This window comes from Colossoma macropomum, unplaced genomic scaffold, assembly GCF_904425465.1.
Source record: "Colossoma macropomum unplaced genomic scaffold, Colossoma_macropomum, whole genome shotgun sequence".
In the NCBI taxonomy this organism is placed as follows: domain Eukaryota; kingdom Metazoa; phylum Chordata; class Actinopteri; order Characiformes; family Serrasalmidae; genus Colossoma; species Colossoma macropomum.
In genome coordinates, this window is record NW_023496020.1 from 1,160,910 (window position 1) to 1,184,257 (window position 23,348).

The following is a 23,348-nucleotide window of genomic DNA, read 5'->3' on the forward strand; positions in this document are numbered from 1 at the left end:
TGCCAGTATCACAATGTAAACAATGATATCTCTATAAAACAATGTTCACATGTTGTGATCTCGAGAAAACAAATATAAATAACTCATCACAGAAAAACAGAGTGGAAAAAATGTATGAATCCGTGACCCTTTAGTGGTTCCATAAATATAACTGATATAAACCAACTTAGAAAGCTAATTTGGAAATTTGCTCTAATTTGCTCAAAATAGTCTACACTTAAAAAAGATGGTTCTTCAAGGGTTCTTTAGTAAAGAAAATGATTCTATGCAGAACCATGGACACTCAAGAAACTATTTGCATGCTTAAATTGTTCTTTGCATGGCGAAATGTCCTTCAGATTGATGGACAATGTATTATATATGGTTCTATATAAAACTTTTTTGAAAATGGTTCTATTTAGCCCCAAAAGGGGTTCTTCTATTCTTATGATGTCAAGCTTGCACACTTAAAAATGATGGTTCTTTAGTAAAGATTGATGGAGAATGTGCTGTAGATGGTTCTATACAGCAGAACCCTTTTTGGTGCTGTATAAAAAGGTTCTATATAGAACCATATACAACACATTCTCCATCAGTCTAAAGAACCATTTCACCACACAGAGAACCATTTAAACAATGCAAATGCCTCTTTGAGTGCTCATGGTTCCATGTAGATTTATTGTCTTTATTAAAGAACCCTTGAAGAACCATCTTTTTTTTCCACATTTTAAAGTGCTGCATTTTATTATTTTTACAAGAAAATATGTTTTGGAGGCCATCTTATACCTTCAGGAGATCCACCACCGTCTCTGCGAATCCCACCACATACATGGCTACAGCTACAGCGTTAGCGAAGGCAAAGATCAGGCCGATGGAACCGCCGAACTCCGGCCCCAGGCTGCGCGAGATAAGATAATACGCCCCGCCTGCAGACGCACAGCGCAGAGACAAATTAAAAACCCAAGATTTCAGTGGAGGCAGTGTAGCTCTGTCTGCAATAAACAACCAGCTAAACAACAGTGTACAATACAACAGACAGGCATTAGAAATGTCAGAGTTCCACCCATTTTTCAGAACCTGCATAATTCAATGGTTGAGATGTAATCAGAGTTGTTCAGAGTGGTTTACCGTGAAACGCTCCGTTCTAGAGAAACTTACTGAGTCAGAATTGTTCATAGTGGTGGTGATAGGAACCAGACGTCCACCTCTAAAAGCTCCCTCACAGAAAGTTACTACATGAAATGGTTATGAATTCACTGCCTGATGACTGAGACACTGTTTTATGATAGTTTTGAGAACTTCATGGTGGAGGGATACGTGCAGGGTGCTGTGATGCTAAATAGTCCCCAATGAACTGATTGAACTGAACTGATTATTTCAGATTTTCCACTATTTTCCATCATCAACATTCCATATAAAACTCAGAAGACTCGTGTAGGTTCACTGGTGGTTTTGGACAGTAAATAAAATGTCTATATTTGTGTTGTAGTCATGGCGACCCCTGGTTCCTATCACCACCACTGTAAAGAAATCTGAACCACTTTACACCAAACTATTCTGAATCACTCTGTTTACATCTCAACGGTGTAGATAGTAGTGCAGGCTGAAGCCCAACTGTGTGTGTGTGTGTGTGTGTGTGTGTGTATGTGTGTCTCTGTGTGTGTACGTACCTCCTCTGACCACTCCGTTTGTGCAGATAGCTGACATGGACAGGCAGGTTAAAGTAGTGACCACACAGCTCAGCAAAACAATAATAATCCCCAAACCTGAAACACAAACAACAACTTTCACCTTTTATTCTTACAGTTTACAAACATACAGCATGACAACATGACAGCAGTTTAGCCCTGCTCATTCAGCCTACAGCAGTTTACTCCACCCATTCAGCCTACAGCAATTAAGCCCCACCCACTCAGCCTACAGCTGTTTAGCCCTGCTCATTTAGCCCACAGCAGTTTAGCCCCACCTATTTAGCCTACAGCAGCTTAACCCCACCCTTTCAGCCTACAGCCATTTAGCTCCACCCATTCAGCCTATAGCACTTTAGCCCCGCCCATTTAGCCTACAGCAGTTTAGCCCCACCCACTCAGCCTACAGCTGCTTAGCCCCACCCACTCAGCCTACAGCCGTTTAGCTCCACCCATTCAGCCTACGGCAGTTTAGCCCCACCCATTAAGCATACAGCAGTTTAGCCCCACCCATTCAGCATACAGCAGTTTAACCTACACCAGTTTAGCCCCACCCATTCAGCCTACAGCAGTTTAGTCCCATCCATTCAGCCTACAGCAGTTAAACTCCACCCATTCAGCCTACAGCAGTTAAACTCCGCCCATACAGCCTACAGCAGTTTAGCCCCACCCATTCAGCCTACAGCAGTTTAGCCCCACCCATTCAGCCTACAGTAGTTATTGAATGAGGCACAATTGTGAGATAAATGACTTTTGTTAGTGCATAAAAACACACAAATATTATAAGTGAACCTCAGGGGAAAAATTAAATGTAGGATATGGATCCTTTAATGTACATTCAGGTAAAGAAGGTTTTGCATTCTCTTTAAAAGGCTTTGTTCCAGTGACAAATTGTGCAATTGTGTATTAAAATGTGTAGAAGTGTGTTGTCTGTAGAGATTGTGTTAACTGTTTTACACTTAGAAAATCAACAACAATATGGAATTGGACTGGGATGCCCAAACTTTTGCATACGGCTGTATAAATAAATGTAGAAAATGAGTTCAGGCTGTTCTCAGCTGATATGCAGCACCGCAGTGGCACTTAATATACAGTTAATTGTATGTTAACATAGGAATGCAGATAGCATGATGCTAATTATGGATGCTAATTAGCTTCCATTACTTGTTAGCTGCTTTAGCCTCGAAGCTCCAGCGCTAAAACTAATGAAGGAAACTTCAGACACCAAACACATTGCGGCTGATCGACGACATTTGGAGTAAGTGGGGGAGTTAAGCTGGGTAAATTTGATTTTCCGCAGAACTATCGCTTTAATGAGACGCTGCTGGTATAAATCTCCTCTGGCCGGGGGGTCACTGCACACCTCCTGGAAAGCGAAGCGGAACAGCGCGGCCTCTCTGACGGGCCATTAGGAGCGCGCTGAGCCCGAGGCTGTTACTCACTCACTCAGAGCGGAGAGCGCGCGTTAGCCGCTACAGTGGCTTTAAGCCTGCCATTAGTTTTACACCATAAAACTGACCGATGCCCTGCAGCCACAGGCGCATAGCCTCCACCTCCACCTCTGCCAGCGTGGAGGTGTGAAAGAATGACTCTCTGGATCACTTCACTACCTGCGCAGAACTCAGCCTGTGACCCTGCACCGGAATGATGAACAGAGCTGTAGAAGATTCTAAAAAGACTGAGAAAGCTGTAGAACATTGAGAATAAAGTTTTAATAACAATAACATCCACAATGATGATTATTTGCTAATAATAATAATAATGATAATAATAATAATAATAATAGTAAGAAGAAGAAGAATATTTGGAATGGGTGGGGCTAGTCTGCTGTAGATTGAATAGTACATCTAACTTAAAGGAGAGAGTAGTTTGTTTTTTAAAAATATATGTTATAATATTGTCATAATTATATGATAAAAATATGTCATATACAATCATGAGCAACTGAACACTCTTTAGCAGGTGCTTGACCACGAACTCCATTTCTTCGTGGAAGAATTATTTATTGCGGTTATTATTCACTCTAAGTTAAATTATTTATTGAAAATGCGTGTGCATATTGTTTACCAACTCCTGCTTGCCCGAACACCCAGCTGAGACGGATGAACAGCATCACTCCCCAGATGTTCAGCATGCATCTTACCTGCAGAACAAAACAACAATGACTCAACAAAAGCACAAACGCAAATACACAAACATGACCACAGTAATGGACGAGGTATCGGTACCCTTTTGCCACAGTGACAGAAATGCACTGTGTAAAGCCCTGTTGGATCAGTTTAATCTGGGGAGCTACTAATTTGAGTGATCACCAACAAGATCTGTAATTATAATCCAGTATGAACCTGCAATGTCTGTAGTTTTTACAAGTCTGCAAAGTAATAATTCCAGATCGAATTACCCTCTATAACTGTCTGAACCTGGAGCGATGGTAACTAACTGCATTGTTACGTTTGAATCTACATCACAGTAATGTAATAACAAAACCATTTTTTCTCTCTTTATCCTGCGAACTGAAGACAAGGCAAACAGCTAAAATGGAGCTTGATTTGTTCATGAACACAGCTCAGGTTCGTGAACAGACTACTGAAATCCACAACACTTGCAGTGATGGCAGAATGACAAGGAGAGGGAAAATGAAGGCATCTTGAAAATAGGCTACCTCTTGCAAGTTTTCTGACTTGTTGGGTGGCATTTTCACTTTAAAGGCATTTTGACAGGTCACAAAAAGCATATGCTATCATTATGCACTATCATTTCGAATTGCAGTTGATAATGGGCGACAAATGTTGCATTTTGGGGTATATTTTTGCTAGCAAATGCGTGAACGTCCACGCAATGATCTTTCGATCCAGGCTATTTTGAGTAATTTAGGAAAATTACAGAGAATTTTCATACCATACAAATCAGCCAGTCAAATCACACACAGATTACATTAGCAGACCTCCTCTGTTAAAACTAATCCAGCTCCAATAGGGCTTAAGATTCCCTTTGGTGTCATTTTAACCATGGAAAACTGAGGTGTCCTTGTATTTTTGCAATTAAATTAGATTAATTTAGTATGATAGTTTTATAGAATATCATTTACTCTCCAGACCATACAGTCCTTGTACAGAAACTGAAGTGCAAAAACAGCTTATTTTGAATTCATTGTTTTTGTGATGGTTAGAGAAATTTAATGCATTTACATACAGCCCTCTACATAGCCTGCAGCAGTTTAGCCCCCCATTCGTGCTGAACTTGTTAAGAGTGTTTCAGCCTGTATTGCTTTCTTAAAATGAGGTTGGCCAATCAGAACAGAACTCATTTGCACATATCAGTTTTAAAGGCACAGTAACCAAAACAACCTGTTTAATTCTAACGATGGAAAACACTCATGTAAGAATAAATTATGACTTTTTTTGGTACATAAAACCACACAAACGTTACAAATTACACAAGCGAGTTCTCTCAACCCTTGACAAGTGATGCAGACTTGATGTGGTTTGGGATGAAGTCTGAGTTTTTGGCACCTTAATGAAGAGCTGGATGCAGTTTGGGCAGGTAGAGAAAAGTTTTGGGGATATTTTTACAGAAAAGGTTTGGGTGACTATTGACTTCTACTGTTTGTTAGCAACATTAGCCTCATAGCTACAGTTTTAAACTAAAGAAGCAAAATTTGGACACTGGAAATATTTTGGGTGATCGAGTACATCTGAGGGAAGTGCAAAATTATGTATATTTAATTTCTCACCAAACCACTCCTTTAACTAACTGCACTGTTTTTTTAATGTAATTGCTGTATTATAAGCCTTAAGATGGAAAAAACCTGTGAATGTAAGGGGTTAGTCATCATTTATCACCAAATATCACCAACATGACCAGCTGGTAGTGAGCTTTAACACTGTGAGCCTGTTGGGATGTATTACACAAAGCAAGATTTATTAGTTAGCCAGATAACTAAAGCTCAAACTGAAGTCTGTTCAATAGGAGAAGTGGTCAAGCGCATTATTGTTGGATAGCCCTCTTAGCTTAAGTTATCCAGCTTGAGAAATCCTGCACTGGGAATGGTATTGGACATGTATGCGTTTGTGTGTAACACTCACCAGGACCCCCTTAATCCAGCCGAATTTAACCACCCCTGCACTGTTCTCTGGAGGGACGATGGCCTCGATATCATCATTCTGCAAAACATCACTGCCCTCCCCGTCATCCACTGTGTCAGGAATATCCAAATCCCCATTCTGACAACAAACAAACAAACAAACAACATTCATTTATGAGACAGACCTTCAGATAAATGCCTATGTGGCTTCCATCCAATATATTTTCATAATTAAAAAGTCAGGCAGTATTTCAGATTCATTCCTAATGCACTTTTGCATCTCGTGGGGTTTCAGGAATACAAACATTTGACAGGAAAGCACTGCTGGGTTTTAATTTTCACACATTTTCAGCTGCAGTGAAGCACCGTGAACTCTTCTCAGCCTCTCTGGACCACAGGGATGCGGGAAATGTCATAAAGATGCCACTTTTTGTGATGTGGTTGTAGCTTAGCTCTATCCTGAAGAATATGCTGGTTGTATTTCTTGGGAATAAGCTTGGGAGCTATTTCAGTGCTCTGCATGATAATAAGTTCGTCTGGTGGATGAAGGGCTTTTTCATAATGAACTGATTTTGTCTTTAATGCTTTGTGATCTATTAGCTTTATCCAACATCATGTTTTGAATGTTTGTAGTACTCTGTCATGAGCTTTAGCCCAGCTTTTTCAGTCATAATCATAAGAACACGTTTTTATTAGGCTACATTGCTAATGTTTATAAGCCTACATCAGTGACCACTTCTATCTGATAAGTTAATGATTTTTATGAAGTCACAAAGAAGCAGCTGGGCTACTAGCATGCTGCTTTTATTTAGCACTACCAACTATTGGTTAAGGCTATGCTAACTTAGTGACTACTATCTATAGATATTTCTATGCTGTTATATAGCTAATGCTAAAGCTTTAGCCACAAGCTCTAAGGATGTGTTGTAATGTGACAAATTCAACTGAATGACATCTAGCTGCAATCCTGCACACTAAACTCCACCCATTTATCTAGCAGCTTACCTCAGTTAGCTACCTAGCTAACGTGTTGGTGAGGTACTCCACATAGACATTAGGTAAACGTTTCTAATGCTGTGTTCAAGTGGTGTCAGAAACTGGGAAATACCAGTCTTCCCTGGTAAATTGTACTTGAATGGCTAGTCATATTTACAACTAGTAAACTTGAGATTTTAGATGATACACACGTTTATGAGGTGTATTATACAACTTTTCACCTTTTACATGAGTGAAAAATACTAAACTGGTAGTGAATGTGAAAAAATATATGATGTGTTTCTACTAGATATATGTACTTGTTAACACTGCAAATAAAAAGTAGGACAGGTATTCTCTGGTGGGACTGTAAAATCTGTCCAAAGTGCATTTTGATTTGTCATATTTGGGTCAATACTTTAAAAAAAAAAAAAAAGATAATTTTCCATACAGTGTTTTCCTGCATTTAATTTGATGTTTTATTCAATCTAGTAGTGTAAAAATGCTCATTAACTGATCATATGTTTTTAAACAATGAAGTAATATAAACAACAGATGCAATGAATGAGGCTACCATGGAATAAAAGCCTAGTAAAGTGAGGCAGTGGAGTGAAGCCATGCAGGAGTCTGCTAATGTAACTTAGCTGATGATGTAAACTTTGATTAATAGTATTAAACATATTGTTTGGTTTCCCCACCTGTGTGTTCTGCTGCGGGACGGTCACTATTTAAAAGATTTGATGTCCAAACTCAGCTTAGATGGGCTTGCCAAACATTTCAATGGAAACATGACATATGACAATGTCTCAGATGTGTCATTGATAAATGGCAAGAGTGTTTTTTATTACATAAATGGGAAAATTTACAGGTATGTGTAGCTAACATTATATATACATATATACATACATCATCTAAACCGCTTATCCTTCTGGGTCACAGTGGGGTGCTGGAGCCTATCCCAGCTGTCATTGGGCGGAAGGCAGGATACACCTTGGACAGGTCGCCAGTCCATCGCAGGCTAACATTATACCCACACTTAACTACTACTCTTTTATTTTAAAGGAGCAATGTGGTTAGAAAAGTAAATAAACCTAAATTTAGCCAATAGTAGACACTAGCCAACCTAGTTAGCTTGTTAGCAAGTAGCTAGTTTGCTAATTGTCCGCCTAAACAGCTTCTTCTGTCCTGAGACTTTGCTCAACCTAACCTTTGTATGTAGCTCATTTAATGGTAGCTACCTCACTAATGCTACCTTAACGACAACATCGGAACTGAGAATTGGGAAAAATCCATTTGAACATCTCTCTAATTCATAATTCCCACTTGGAAAGTTGTACAGCTCTAACTTTCTTAAGCGTCCAACTTCTTAGAGATGCAATTCTGCAGCATCTTAAGACGGAATTAGAAGTAATAGTGTGTTTTGAGCATTTTTAAGCAGACCGCCAAGTTTATGTCCGTGCACATGTGGAAACAAACGTTGAGTCATAATTTTTGATCAAACTAAGTGCTATCTTGTCAAATTTGGCCCTATGTCACTGGTGAAATGCTACAGCGTACAACCACATTTTAAACGAATCAATAACAAATAAAATCACTTTTTAATTCCAGTGTAAAAGCTTTTAAAGAGGATAGTGTGAACGTCCCTTTTTCCTGACTTCAAACATTTAAGGTGTCCTGAATGCTCTGAGGTGGGAAGTAGGAAGTAGGAAGCTCCTAGCAGAAAAATTCAGAGTCATCATGAATGCAGCAGGACACTTCAGCTAGTTAGCTAATTTAGGTAGCTTGCTATCTAATTGGCTAGTTAGGCAAAAGCTGGGGCCCTGGCTGAGGTTTTGACCACTCTGGGCGTTAGTCCACAGCTGGATATTACTGAATAAATTACATTTTATGGATTGTTAAAATATTAACAGAATATTTGTTAATTTTTTTTTAACAAAAATAAGAAACAAAAGAACCTGAAGGCATGATAAGTATGATGTTGTGGCCAATGAAATGCCTGCATGCACAAGCTACAAACTTGCAAACCACACAGATATTAAATGGTCATTTGTTTCTGCCTTTTTATTACATCATAATTTACATTAAAGCATAGTTACTCTTCGTTTTGCTGACAGCAGGTCACGCGTCCAGCCTGAGGCTCCTCTCTGAATCAGCGCCACTTTCAGGCCTTGTTTGCATTAATTAGCCCATTCGGGGCGAACGGATCAATGCGTTAGCCCGAGGAGATCGTTACTCATAAACTAAGTGTTTTCTCTCTGGCTTTTACATCAGAACTGCAGCAAGCTGAGCTATTGATCTGAGTTTAAGCACTGTGCCCAGGCTGGGTCATCATTACTGCTCCTTTATTGTGTTGGTTAGAAGCAGCAGGAGTGCCAGCGGGAGTTCAATCTCTTTCCTTTACAATACGCGCTGAGAAGAAAAGTCATGGTTTAAGGTATAATACGCATTATATACCTGCTTGGAAATGGAAATAACCAGAGTTTGGGTAATGCTTTATTTTGAGTGGTCCTTTGTAGATGATTAATAAAGTCTTAATAGATAGACTGAAGTAAATATGTTGAATATGTTCTGTTCATAGATTACTTACATTAAGTAGATGTATTGTTGATATGATACATGAAGTAGACTTAGTATGTTTTTCCAGTACGCAAATCTTTGTTACCCAACCTTACCCCAAACCTAACCTACCCAACATTAACCCCATACCTAACCTACCCAACCTTACCCCAAACCTAACCTACCCAATCTTACCCCACACCTAACCTACCCAACATTAACCCCATACCTAACCTACCCAACCTTACCCCAAACCTAACCTACCCAACCTTACCCCACACCTAACCTACCCAACATTAACCCCATACCTAACCTACCCAACCTTACCCTACACCTTACCTACCCAACATTAACCCCAAACCTAACCTACCCAACCTTACCCCACACCTAACCTACCCAACATTAACCCCATACCTAACCTACCCAACCTTACCCCAAACCTAACCTACCCAACCTTACCCAAAATCTAACCTACTCAACTTTAACCCCATACCCAACCTACCCAACCTTACCCCAAACCTAACCTACCCAACCTTACCCAAAATCTAACCTACTCAACTTTAACCCCATACCTAACCTACCCAACCTTACCCCATAGCCTTACCCACCTTACCCAAAACCTAACCTTAACCAACCTTACCCAAAACCTAACCTTACCAAAACGTACCCAAATTCTAACCTAACCCAACCTTACCTAATACCTTACTAAACCTTACCTAAAACCTAACCTTACCTAATCTTACCCAAAATCCAACCTTACTCAAAACCTAACCCCCACCCTGGCCCTAATCCTAACTCTAATCTTGAACAAACCCTAATCCAGTGAAGCTCCAGGTGTCTGTAACAGCTTGCTGAGGATGTTGATGGTCTGTATTAAACCTGTTATATGTTCAGTTCCTCTCAGTTTAACATCTATAGATCTGAACTTGGACACTTCAAATAAAGCGAAAAAACAACTGAATTCAGCAGATTATAAACAAATGATTATTGACACAGCAAATTAAAAGTCTCTTGATGATCTACTGAATGTATCCACCACTGCTATATCACTGATATGTTGTTGATGTTACTGAGAGTCTGTTGAGTGTTTATGTAACCTAAAAAGGAAAATCTGAATAAGGTGTCACCACAGTTTGGTCTTTTCTTGACTCTTCTAACCCTCAGAGATCTAAGCACAGTTTTTAAGGAAACCACTGACCATAAAGTGTTCTCATATCTCGCTTTGGGGTGGACTTTGTGAAAATGTTGCAAAATTGCAAACATAAGTTAAACATAAGGTATTGAAACAATCACTGTAATTTAAAGAAGTTAATTAGTGATTATTTAGTACAAAGCTATGCACAGCACTATTGTTATCTTGTCATACATTCTTCTTCTTTTTTCCTTCTTATTTTTCTGCTCTAACTCGTCCCGCAGTTTTCAAGATATCGATGCAGTTCCAAGGCTGGAACATTTGGGTCTGATCAGCAATGTTGTACTGGCTTATGACTTTTTGAATGGATGTACTCTCTAAAACTGATGGTCACTCAAGGGTTCATTAGTGAAGAAAATGGTTCTATTCAGAACCATGAGTTCTATATAGAACACTTTCATGCATGGTGAAATGGCTTTTCAGATTAATAGGGAATGTGTTAGTTCTATATAGAACCAAAAAAGTTTCTGCTATTATTACAGTATTAAGCTTGTAACAATAGAAGAACCCTTCTTGGTGCTATGTAGAACCATTTTCAAAAAGTTTCTATATAGAACCAGATACAACACATTCTCCATCAATTTGAGGAACAATATTCCCCAGGCAAAGAACCAATTAAGCATGCAAATGGTTCTATTCATGGTTCTATTCATGGTTCATGGTTCTATTTATATCTAAGTAAGAAACCATACAAGAACAAACTTTTTTACGAGTCTACATAGAACATATTTTTGCACGCTTTAATGCAAAATCACGGTTTATTTACTGGGTTTAACATATTGGAACAAAAATAAAATCTAAAATGTGGCCTGTGCAAAAGTCATATTTTATATTTTCTGTTTTTACTCCCCATGCTAAATTCAGTAAATAAACGGTAATTGTGCATTAAAATGTATTAAATGTGTCTCTGTAGAGAACATGTTCACTTATTTACACTTAGAAAATCAATACAACGTGGAATTCAACCAGTGGTGTTCAAATGTTTGCATGTGATATACAGTGCATGTTGCATGTTTAGTGATATATAGATAACAAATTAGTGATATATGAGTAAAAAATATCACAGCTTAAATATTTACAGAGAACATTGCAAAATGTGCTCCTAAACCCAGCACAAGGGCATGAATAAGAGATAGATGTATTGTTTGACTTTGGCCTGAAGTTCAGAATTTTACATTATTCACCACAAATGATGCTTTGATAGGGTTTAGATAGTGGAACGCTGGGAGATGTAGTTTTAGTGGCTATGGTCAAGAGCAGGCATAAATACACTCTTAAAAATAATGGTTCTTCAAGCGGTTTTTAGTGAGGAAAATGGTTTTATATAGAGAATGTGCTGTAGATAATTCTAAATAGAACCTTTGTAAAAATGGTTCTATATAGCACCAAAAAGGGTTCTACTATGGTTACAATGTCAAGCTTGTAATGAAAGAAGAAGCCACTTTGGTGCTATTTAGAACCCTTTTCAGAAAGGTTTTAGATAGAACCATAAACATTCTCCTCAATCTGAAAAACACTTTCACCATGCAAATAACCATTTAATCATGCAAAGGGTCTTTGAGTGTTTATGGTTCTATATAGAACCATTTTATTTACTGAAGAACCCTTGAAAAAACATTTTTTTTAAAGAGTGTAAAGTGCTTCACCCTGCTGAGTTGTGACAGTGGTTATCCGAGGGTTCATATCCAGTGTGTTTTTTCTGCTAAATTTGCTGCACGGTTCTCAGATTAGCTGCTTTTTTCTGCAGTGGGATGAGAACATGATCACGATCAGTGCTGAAGTTGTGTTCCAACCAAACAAATCATAAATGACTCTAAACGAGTGAGAATCATTACTTATATAATTCTAATGACAGCTGAGAATAATAATAATAATCATTTCTTTTATCTATTTGAGCAGTATTTGCACATTTCTAGCATTTTGCAGGAAATTTTATTTATACACCAAAACCTTAAACCAATATGTATTTCCCACATTTACAACAGACTGTTTTCCTAATGAATGCTTTGCTTATCACCTGATTATAACCACCTCATTTCCTTCTGTCTGTTTAAACAGTGCTTTTTCTGCCCTAAGTAAGTACAATTATGAGCTAAGTGACCTTTAACCCTGTAGGATTGACTGTTTAATCTACTTTTCTCCTTTAATAAAGTGTTTTCTAAGTGTTGTTTTTGAATTTACTTTGATATGTGAAGAACTTGATCTGAAATGTATAGTTTTTTTTATTTTGTTTGTGTCAAACTACCATCTTAAACAGGTTCATATGAACACGCTTCCCACTTGAGTGACCTTTTATTGTTCCTCTGATGAAGCAGATCAATAATAAGCGTCTCCATAGTGAAATGTGTTGCTCAGAAACTATCACAGTGCGTCCAACAATAAAGGCAGTGTGGAGCTTCTTTTATACAGTGATAGGAAACACAGCAGCTCACAGAAAGCTCCAGATTCACATGCTGATCCATTTTACTGACCAGTGTGGACATGCACCCTCACCAACTACTCTGGAGGAGAGATTTAAATCTGTTAGAGGTGATAAAGACACACACTTTGTTGATTGCGCTATTTGGGAATATGTTTAACAGGAATATCTTGAATATGTCTAAAGTTGCCCTAGAGACTCTGGTGTAGGTCTCATTTTCATTGTAGCTCCAGGTTGCTCAAACCATTTGAGGAAATTTGTTGCCTTAAAAGAATGAAGCTTGGTTGTATATATTTCCTAAAATAAGTACATGCAACCATAACAGATAAAGTGAAAGTAGCTATCACTCAAACTATGACTGAGTTTTTAGGTTAAAGTAAGCTCTACATACCTCATATATTGTATGAATTTTCATACCAATAGTTCAAATGTACACAATTGTAATGATCACAGTTATAGACACTACAGTTTTGCGCTCTTGTGTGTGTGTGTGTGTGTGTGTGTGTATTACACCAAAACCTCTAAATCAGGAATTACTAAAGAAAAAAAATGTGACTTACATTAAAAGTAAAGTATGTTTTTTTCTTCTCCTGTAAAGTTACCATTTTGGAGATAGAAGGTTTTGTTCTGACAGCAGCGTATGTACATATATATATATATATATATATATATATTTATATATATATATATATATATATATATATATGATACAAATATTAAATGATCCTAATATGACGCTCTGACTTTACTACTTCACAGATTCCAAATGTTCAGTATAAAGCCAGAAAGGTGAGCAGAGCTGTGGATGACTCTGAAGTGACTGAGAAAACTGTAGCACATGCAGAATGAACTTCGAACAAAATTAACATCATATTCGAAAAGTGGTGGCCACATGACAAGACAGATAACTAATTAAGGAATTGTTATAAATAGATCATAACCGTATATAACTCAGTATACAACTTGATCATGTTCCAATATTCCATAAAACATCTTCTGGTGCACGAATTAGTATGTAAACTCTTCACTGTATATGTTATTATGGTAACTATTAATAGCACTCATGTAATCACATATTAAGTATCTGCTGTTTAGAATATGAGCCGGTTTCTCCTCCTGCAGCTTCAGAGGAACTTTTCTTACAGGACTTTATTCAGAAACATTGCACTTCTCTGGAACCATTGTGTACTGCATTATAGTTTTTACTATCATTATTATAGTTCCTCATTCTACTTAGTATATATAATTATAACTGTTGGGACAAAACCTCATATCATTTTTCATTTTTTGACATAATTTGAAATGGCCAGCTGTCCTTTACCCTGTCTCAGAATTTCATGATGAGTGCACTAACAGAAATTGTCTAAAGTTACCTAGAATAAATCATTTCTCCATTAACTTCTGTTGAAAGTTAAGAATGTTTTTCCTTCTCCTGTAAAGTGACCTTGAAGACCTGATACATATACTGGGAGGTCCGAAAGTCTGAGACCACTAAAAAAGATCTGATTATTTTTAGTCTGATCTTTTCCAGTGAAGCTCAAGTCCAGGCGGCTTTTAGAAATTGGTCTGCTGATCAGAGGCAACTTGTAGAGTCTTTAAAGCAAAAAAAGGGACGCACCACCAAATAATGAAATTCCTGAAATTCAAGATTCTTGTTTTTTACCCAGAATTTTCAGAATTTGAATCAAAAATCTTTCTACCAAATTTGAAAGGAATGCACAGTAGAAGCATTTTCATCAGACTTTTGGACCTCACTGTGTCTGTGCGTAGATGTGCATGTATGTACCTTTTGGAAGACCTCATGTAGCTCCTGCAGTGAAGGTCTGATGGCCCTCTGTCCACTCACGCTGCCTGGATTTCTGTAGAAATCGATGTTCGGCACTCGGTCCAGCGTATCATGGCCAAACGCGCTAACCACTGATGGCCGAACTGCACGGTGCTCTCCGTTACCATAACCGTTACCTGAAAATGACGTCTCCTCGTAGAGCGGTGGGTCATCTTTGGACTTCTCAAACGCCAGGTTCTCCATGTGGAATCCCGGTCAGGTGAGGATCAGGGCAGTTCTGCAGTAAAACGTTCTCTTAATCCTGCAGGATGCAGTTCTCTGACGTTCTCTCTCAGTTCTGCACGCTGTGAAGGACCTGGCAGCTTCTACAATGCTAAAAGCTAGCGTTTGGTCTAAGGTGTTTATATACCTGTCTGTCTCTCTCGCAGGTGCTCCAGGTGAGGTTTTGATTGGCTTCGGCCCGCCGTTCTTGAGCAAGCGGCACAGAAACGTCCTTGCTCCATCAAAGGGGACGCAAGACGTGAGCTTAAAGATTAACCTGGGCCATAAAATCCAGGAGAAGATAATGAGTGTCAGAGCTGAGGTGAGGAACATTGATTATTAATGGCACCGTGTGAAGTGTGGAGGAAGCACATGATGTCCCACATCGCTTTATGATTCTGTATCTATTGCTGTTCTCCTACCACTTCAGACGAATCATAAAAGCCGGAATGGTTCAAATCACATGCAGTTTAAATCTGGCTCGGTTCCATCCAGAGTGACGCTCAGACTTTCAGAACTGAAGTGTGTCACAGCTAGACGATCTCTCTCACACATTACAGCGTTGTATTGAGGAAAAAGATCATGATAATATTCAGGAAACTGATATATAAGATAATTTTTTCTGTAGAAAAACCTCATACCTCTGAAATGATAACTGTACAGCAGAAGGAAATACATGTTGTCGCTGTCCAAAGAAAAACAAGTATCTCCAAAATGGCAACTTTACAGGAGAGGCCAAAAATGTATGAGATTTTATTTCATGCAAATTTGGAGCATTTCTATTGGTCCATTCATCATGAAATTCTTACATGATGTAAAGGGCTGCCAATTTGCTCAAATTAGGTTAAAAAATCAAAAGCAACAAAAATGGAGATAATTGTTTATTTTTGGACACTGATGATATATAACAATATATATCATTACTGTTGAGAAAAAAAATAAATTAAAAGACGTTGTAAGTTGTATGATGTAATGTTAAGGTTTTATACAAAGTCATTTTCTGCTGGTGTGAATGTGTAAAAATAAAAATGCAAAGTTATGAGGTTTTTATATAACAGCAATGATATAAACAGTTTATAGAGTAGTACTTAAGAGTCAAAAGTTTGGAAACACATACTCGTAGAAAGTTTTGTATTATTACTAATGTACTATTAGTATATTACTATTGCAAGTATTTCTATTTTACTATTACTAATCATATCATTATTATTACTATTATATTACAATAATGCTGACATTATTATGTTACTATTGTTATTTTAAACTATTACCATTACTGTAATACCATTATTGTATTATTACTACTATACATGGCTCTGTTACTGTGGTTATTACTGTATTACTACTATATTACTATTGCCAGTCATTTTATGTTACTATAGGGCTATTACTGTATTACTTTTACTATATTACTACCGCTGTATTGCTTCTGTTAATCTAAGTAGTTATAGATTACTATTACTACTACTGTGTTACTATTGCTATATTACAATTGGTATTCCGAGTAGTTCTATAGTACTATTACCGTAATGCTATATTGCACTTACCATATTACTAATGCTATCATTATATTACTATTATAACATTAATAAAGGACTTTTAGTATTTCTGTGACTACATTACTACTATAATATTATTTGCTTTATTATTGCTTTATTATTGCTATTCTAAGCAGTTCTACATTACTTTTACTACTCTTAAGAGATTGTTCTTAAAAGATGGTTCTTCAAGGGTTCTTAAGTAAAGAAAATGGTTCTATATAGAATCATGAACACCTACAAAAACATTTGCATGCTTAAATTGTTCTTTACATGGTGAAGAACATTCTTTACATAGTTGAAGAATGTGCGATAGAGGGTTCTATGTAGAACCTTTTTAAAAAGGGTTCTATACAGCATGTTGTACTAAAAGAAGAACGCTTTGTGGTGATATATATAATCTACAACACATTCTCAATCAATGTGATCGCTTTCACCATGCAAAAACCTCTTAATCATGCAAAGGACTCTTTGAGTGTTCTGTATAGAACCAATTTTTTCCGAAAGAACCCTTGACGATCCATCTTTTTTAAGAGTGTATATTACAGTTACCATATCACTATAATGCTATTTTCATATTACTATTACAGTATGACTGTATTATTCTTATTTTTATTACTACATCACTACCATATTACTATTGCTTTGTTATTGCTATTCTAAACAGTTCAGTATACTATTAATGTTGCCACATTTCTATTACTATATTACTATTACTGTATTACTACCACACCATTACTATATGTTTATAATGCTATTATATTACCATTAAAATGCTATTGCTATTCTAAATAGGTCTACATGACTATTAATGCTATAACACATTACTTATTACTATCTTACTATAATGCAATTACTAACTTTCTATTGCTATTGTTACATTACTATTACTACAATGCTTTTATTGTATTAATAAAATGCTTTTAGTATATTACTATTAATATATTCCTATTGATGTTTCAAGTATTTCTACTATATTCTCTCCAGCAGATTCATGAGGAACCACCTGAAATACGTTTCCAGCAAGACTGAAGAACATACAGATATGATCACTCCACACTGACTCAGAAACAAACAGCTTGTTTTCACACTTACAGCTTGTATAATCTCCACAGAAAAGCCCTGACCAATAGAATAGGACACTCTGGAGCAGTTGCACATGATCCTAAGCTCACCATGTCCAGTGCCAAGCATGGGCTAGAGTGGTATAAAACCCCCCAACAATGGGCTGTGGAGCAGTGGAGCTGTGTTCTGTGGAGTGATGGAGCTCTACTGAATACCTTTCGGATAAGTAGGAGTGATCCAGAACTGACCATCCAATATCAGTACTTGACCTCACTAATGCTCAATCAGATCATCACAGCAATGTTCAACATCTAGAGTAAGCCTTCCCAGAAGAGTAGAGTCTGTTACTGCAGCACAAACTCACTATTAACACCCTTCATCTCATAAAGTTTACTGTTTATGTTTGTTTTGGTATCAAATCTGAAGCAGTGCAGTGTTTATTGTGTGGATGTATGGCTGCTACTGCAGATTGTGAGCTGGAAAAAGCCTCCACTATAAGAGCTGTTTTCCCAGAGTGCATTCTTTGATGTGTTTCGGCGAGGCCGTGTTCTCGGTGGAGTTAATGGTCCTGGACGCAGGTGTGGCTGTGGCACGCTGAGGTGTTGGACTGAGCGCGAGTCATGTGAAATTTCCTGCAGGTGAGTTAATGTGAAGCCACTAATAACGGGAACTCGCTCTGGGCGCTAATGCCTCTCACCCACCAACATGCAGGAACTTTTCCTTATTGCTCTTACATCACCAGCACAAACCGCTCAGCTGACCTTGAGGAGCATATTAAAGGGCCTGTATGCTACATTCTTACAGGTTTTTGATTTTTTCACTCAGAGGTCAGCTTGCAACATTAACCATTAACCAAAAACAGTCATAATTTATTTTTCATTCATTTTGTAGCCTCTCTTTATGCCTTAGAATTAAACAGACTGTTTTTGCTAATGTGCCTTTAATATTAGTATATGTAAATGAGCTCTGTTCTGATTGGCTGCCCTGCATTCCGTGTCAATCAGGGATGAAACACTCCTATAACTTCAACGTAAAAGGGCTAAACAGTAGAAAAAAAGGGGATATATGTAAACGTATTGGTTTTTGTGACATCACAAAAACAGTCTGTTTTATATGTCCTCACTCGTTAATGACCATTTTGCAACCTCCCTTTATCCATTAGAATTAAACAGACTGTTTTTGTTACTGTGTCTTTAAAACTGATGTATGCAAATGAGCCCTGTTCTGATTGGCTGCCTTGTATTGTGTCTCATTCATAAAGCAGTTCAGGCTGAAACACCCCTTAAAACTCTAAGGTGTTTTAGCACCTCAGTAGCCGTATATGGACTGGGCATATTTCCGAGCACTAGAAATGTTTATAAATTACATTTTTTTTTTTTTACTTTATGAAATAGGAAAAAAAATGTTTTTCTCTGATATGGGAACTTTAAAGTGATACTGTCCCTTTAAGGCTGATATATGCAAATGAGCTCTGATGTATGCAAATGCACATCATTCAAAAGCAGTCCGGGCTGAGACACTCCTTATAGCAGTGTAAATGGGTGGGGCTTAACTCCTGCAGATTAAAATATGTGGATGTATGTAAATGTGTTGTTTTTTTTTGTGACATCACAACAACAATCCATTCAAAACAGGCTAATTTTGCTGCTCATATGGACTGCACTGGAAAGTGAACCATATGTTTGGAACCATATACTATGGCTTGGTGACAGTACTCAACAAACTTTTTTCTTTCAGGAAAGTGAGGACAGTCCAGTTTTTCATGATATGGGCCCTTTAAGATACGACTCAGTCCAGTCCAGTCCAGCCTCTTTTATGCTGAAATAAGTTCTACTGCTGTTCTAGATGAGACGTGGGAGAATCTCCTGCTCTGCTGTGACCATGGCTTTCTCCAGGATGTAGGGCTCCGCCCTCATCATTGTTTATGAATATTTAAACATCCCTCCTCACAGGTGAAAACAGCAGGTTAAGGTTGTTTATATGGTCGTAGTCGAGGTCGTTGCCATGTTAGCAGCTCTCATACGCTGCCCTCTCTGACGGGCACACCCTCACTGTTGCTGCCGTGGCTACCAGTGCTGCTGTTGCCATGGTTACAGGCCGCAGCCATGCCGCCGCCCCAGTTGCCATAGTAACAGGCACAACCTCGCGTGCAGGTCGGAAGATGTAGCGTGGCTTCTCCAGGGCCCTCCTGCACTGAGGTCACTTAAGGTTGTTTTGCTGTTCATTCCATTTGCATAATTATTTGAATGTGAAAGCAGAATCACATACTTAATTATTAAGACCGGTAGTCATATAGCAAAGCACACTATTCATATTTGCAATCGGTATGGACAGGTCTGAGTACACTCTTCTCACTTTCTTTCCTTTTCCACTCATGGGTGTGATGTCACAACCATGATGAATTCAAAATGGTCTGCAGCTTCGGGATGAAGAAGTTTGATCAAATTCCATGTTATTGCTGCTTTTCTAAGTGTAATGTTGAATTTAACAGACTGGGGGGAAAAACATGAAATGTGACCTGTGCAAAAGTGATGGGACATTTTATATTTGATATTTAGTTTTTTCCCAGTATGTTAAAGTAAGCAAATAAAGAGACATTGTGCAGAAAAATGTTTCTCTGTAGAGTGTGTGTTAACTTATTTTCACTTAGAGAATCAATAAAATCTGTTCACACTTTTGCATACAACTGTGTATACTGTCAGAAAAAGGGCTCTGTGCAGGTCCATTTTCCGTTCATCAAGGTACAAACAATGTAAATGTTCCCTCAAAGGTACATCAGTGATTTTAAGGTCCAATTGTGAACCTTAAATAAGTTTTTCCAGGTACGTATTTGCACCTTTTCATAATGTAATGTTTTAAAACAAGACAATAAAATAAAAAGCCTGGAGACGAGACGGGGTGTGTAGAGTCAATACAACTTAGAAAATATCATTTCAATGGATTATGGTACAATTATGTTCCCTGACTAAAGGTACTGAGATGTACCCTTGAGAGTCCCACACAAGAGGAGGTGAGGTTTTTTTTACAATACAGGCCCTTTAGTCTTCACTTCACTAAATCTCTTAATATTTTACCGTAAACTTCGATTCTCTCGATTTGTCCATATCTTCTTAAACTCTCCTTTAAAGGCTCTTCATATAACATGATCCTCGAATGTTTCATATCAAAATGCTCCGTTATCTTCATCACTATTTTCCAAAACCGCTGCAGTAACTTCAGCAGCTGTAACTCTCTGCACGCCATTTCAAATGTGTCTCTGATGTGGACTGAATGAAGAACGAAGGGTTTCCGGGTGTGATGGGTCAGTCCTTAGTGATTTTCTGAGTGTGCATTGGTCAGTTTCACACAGAATGTAGACGGACACATGAATCCACCAATTCCACACGGTGAGAGGCAGATGACGTGTATCTAAGCCCCTCTTCATAGCCTTCATAGAGTCACGTATGATCTCCTGATAAGATGGAATGGAAAGGGTGACTCTACAGATTCAGGAAATGTTTGAAGTGGATTTCTGTGCTGGATCACAAAGAGAGAAACAAATACAGAAACAGAGAATGTGATGCACAGTCGAGTTCGTGGACCCCAGAGGGTTAAACAAGCAGTCAGGGTTTCAATGTGACTGAATAAGGTGAGTGTGTTTTTACCACAGGAGAAATATTACATAAAAAGGTGAAAAAAATAACAACAAATACATCTAAAAGAAATCAGTCGTTTTATTCCACAACACGAATACAAACCCACAGCATGAGTGACCCACACTCACATACACCTCCCACACTCACACACACACACACTCACACACACACACACCATCCAGGAGGAGGTGTTCTAACATCGCTACATGAAGGCACAGAAAACCCAGTCAGAGTGACCTTAAGGCAAATTCACAGCACTAAAAACACCAGAACGAGAGAGAGAGAGAGAGAGAGAGAGAGAGAGAGAGAGAGAGAGAGAACGAGAGAGAGAACAAGAGAAAGAGAGAGAGAGATTGTGGAAGATGAGTGAAGCACTTGATTTGGAATATCCCACCACTACTTTCATTCCCCAGCACTCCCGATTTAAAGGGGGATTTCAACAATGTTTCAAAATTCCTGCATAATTAAGTGGTTAAGATGTAATCAGAGTTGTTCAGAGTGGTTTGGTGTGAAACTCTCCACTCTAGAGAAACTTACTGATTCAGAATGGTTCACAATGGTGGTAATAGGAAGCAGAAATCCACAACTAAAGGCTCCCTCACAGAAAGTTACTACATAAACTGGTTATGAATTCACTGCCTGATGCCTGAGACACTGTTCTATGATAGTTTTAAGAACTTAAACTCTATTCATGGTGGAAAGATACATAACATGCAGGGTGCTGTGAGACAAAATAGTGCCCAAAGAAAACTTATTATTTCAGATTTTCCACTATTCTCCCATCATCAACATTCCATATAAAACTCAGAAGACACGTGTAGGTTCACTGGTGGTTTGGATAGTAAATAAAATGTCTATATTTGTGTTGTAGTCATGGCGACCCCTGGTTCCTATCACCACTACTGTAAAGACATCTGAACCATTTCACACCAAACCACTCTGGATCACTTCATGATTAATCACATTTATGGAGAAATTCTGAAAAAAAAATTCCTCTCCCTCCTGGGGTTTTAAAGGACTTTTTTCATTGCTAAAATATAGAGAAAAACTCTTTTTCTTTAACTTCACCATGTAAACATTCAGCTAATGTCACTAATCTGTGTCTCTGTGACTTAAACACCAGACACCAGCAGTGTGAGTGTAACATCATAATCTCAGAATGTTTTCTAGACTTTAAAGACCTCTGGAAAAAAAAGCTTTGGGTGAGATTTCACATCATAAATGAGGAGCACAGCTTAAAACGCATATTTTCAATCGGTAACATTAGAAAACTTAGCTACTGCTACTTAGCCATGAGTATTGTTGTTTTAGCTAATGATTCTAGCTAGCTCGCTAGCTTAACTGTCTAGCTAGCTGTTGTTTCCATGATGCTATTGGTTAGAAACAATAGCCAGCTAATATTATGGCTAGTTGTGGCATGCGCCCGCCCCCCGGGCCCCGACGATGACAGCCGCGAGAGCCGACAGGAAGGCGGGGCCCGAACACACAGCGGCGACGAACCTTGGCGAGGACAGCAGGGAGAGAGCCGCGAGTGGGGAGGGGGCGGAGCGCAAAGCCCGAGCTCCGCCGACGGACGCGGGTCACGCGAGTGACGTCGTGAGGAGGAGGACGAGAACGATGGTGCCGGCCACGAGAGGCACCAAGGCAAGGAGCAAGTCCCGGCCGAGCTGCAAGCTGGGGGCGGTGACGGGGAGGCGGAGCAGCGAGCTCTCGTTCCCTCTCGGCTCAGGTGCTCACGCTGCCCTTAATGAGAGCCAGCTGATGCTGATCTGGCTGGCAGGGTGAGCGCCTTTTAAAAGAGCTGAGAGGGAACAGAGCGAGAGAGAGGAGGCCGAGCAGCAAAAGTGACTGAAGAGCTGAAAAGTCTAGCTGACTGAAGCCACTTTAAAGTGGCCAGCATAGTTTGGGTTGTTTGGAGTTTGGTTATTTTGTGTGTGTTAATAAATATGGCTGCTGCGACACTGAGCCCTAGTGTATCTAGCTAATATCATGAACTCATTCCATAGTGAATCTGCTGATGATAACACCACAATGGACCACAGTGGACATTCACCCAGAGATGGTTTTGGTTTTGTACATTAGCTGCGTTACCCTGTTTACCCTGTACTGTGAGCTACACAGCAGAACAGCCGCTGCTCTGATTCAGTGTGAAGGTGCACTTGTTCCATCC

General features: G+C 38.6%; 1 protein-coding gene across 1 annotated transcript in view; it reads right to left on the reverse strand.

The window, feature by feature from the left end:
- Nucleotides 1-15,151, reverse strand: part of slc12a1 (solute carrier family 12 member 1) — a 43,415-nt gene extending 28,264 nt beyond the window's left edge. The window contains exons 1-5 of the mRNA XM_036564549.1: nt 14,680-15,151; nt 5,753-5,890; nt 3,735-3,810; nt 1,650-1,745; nt 766-905 (exon numbers count right to left, since the gene is read on the reverse strand). Of these exons, the coding sequence (XP_036420442.1) occupies nt 766-905; nt 1,650-1,745; nt 3,735-3,810; nt 5,753-5,890; nt 14,680-14,922 (693 nt within the window). The 5' untranslated portion in view covers nt 14,923-15,151. The remainder of the gene's footprint in view (nt 1-765; nt 906-1,649; nt 1,746-3,734; nt 3,811-5,752; nt 5,891-14,679) is intronic.
- Between the last annotated feature and the right edge of the window lie 8,197 nt (nt 15,152-23,348).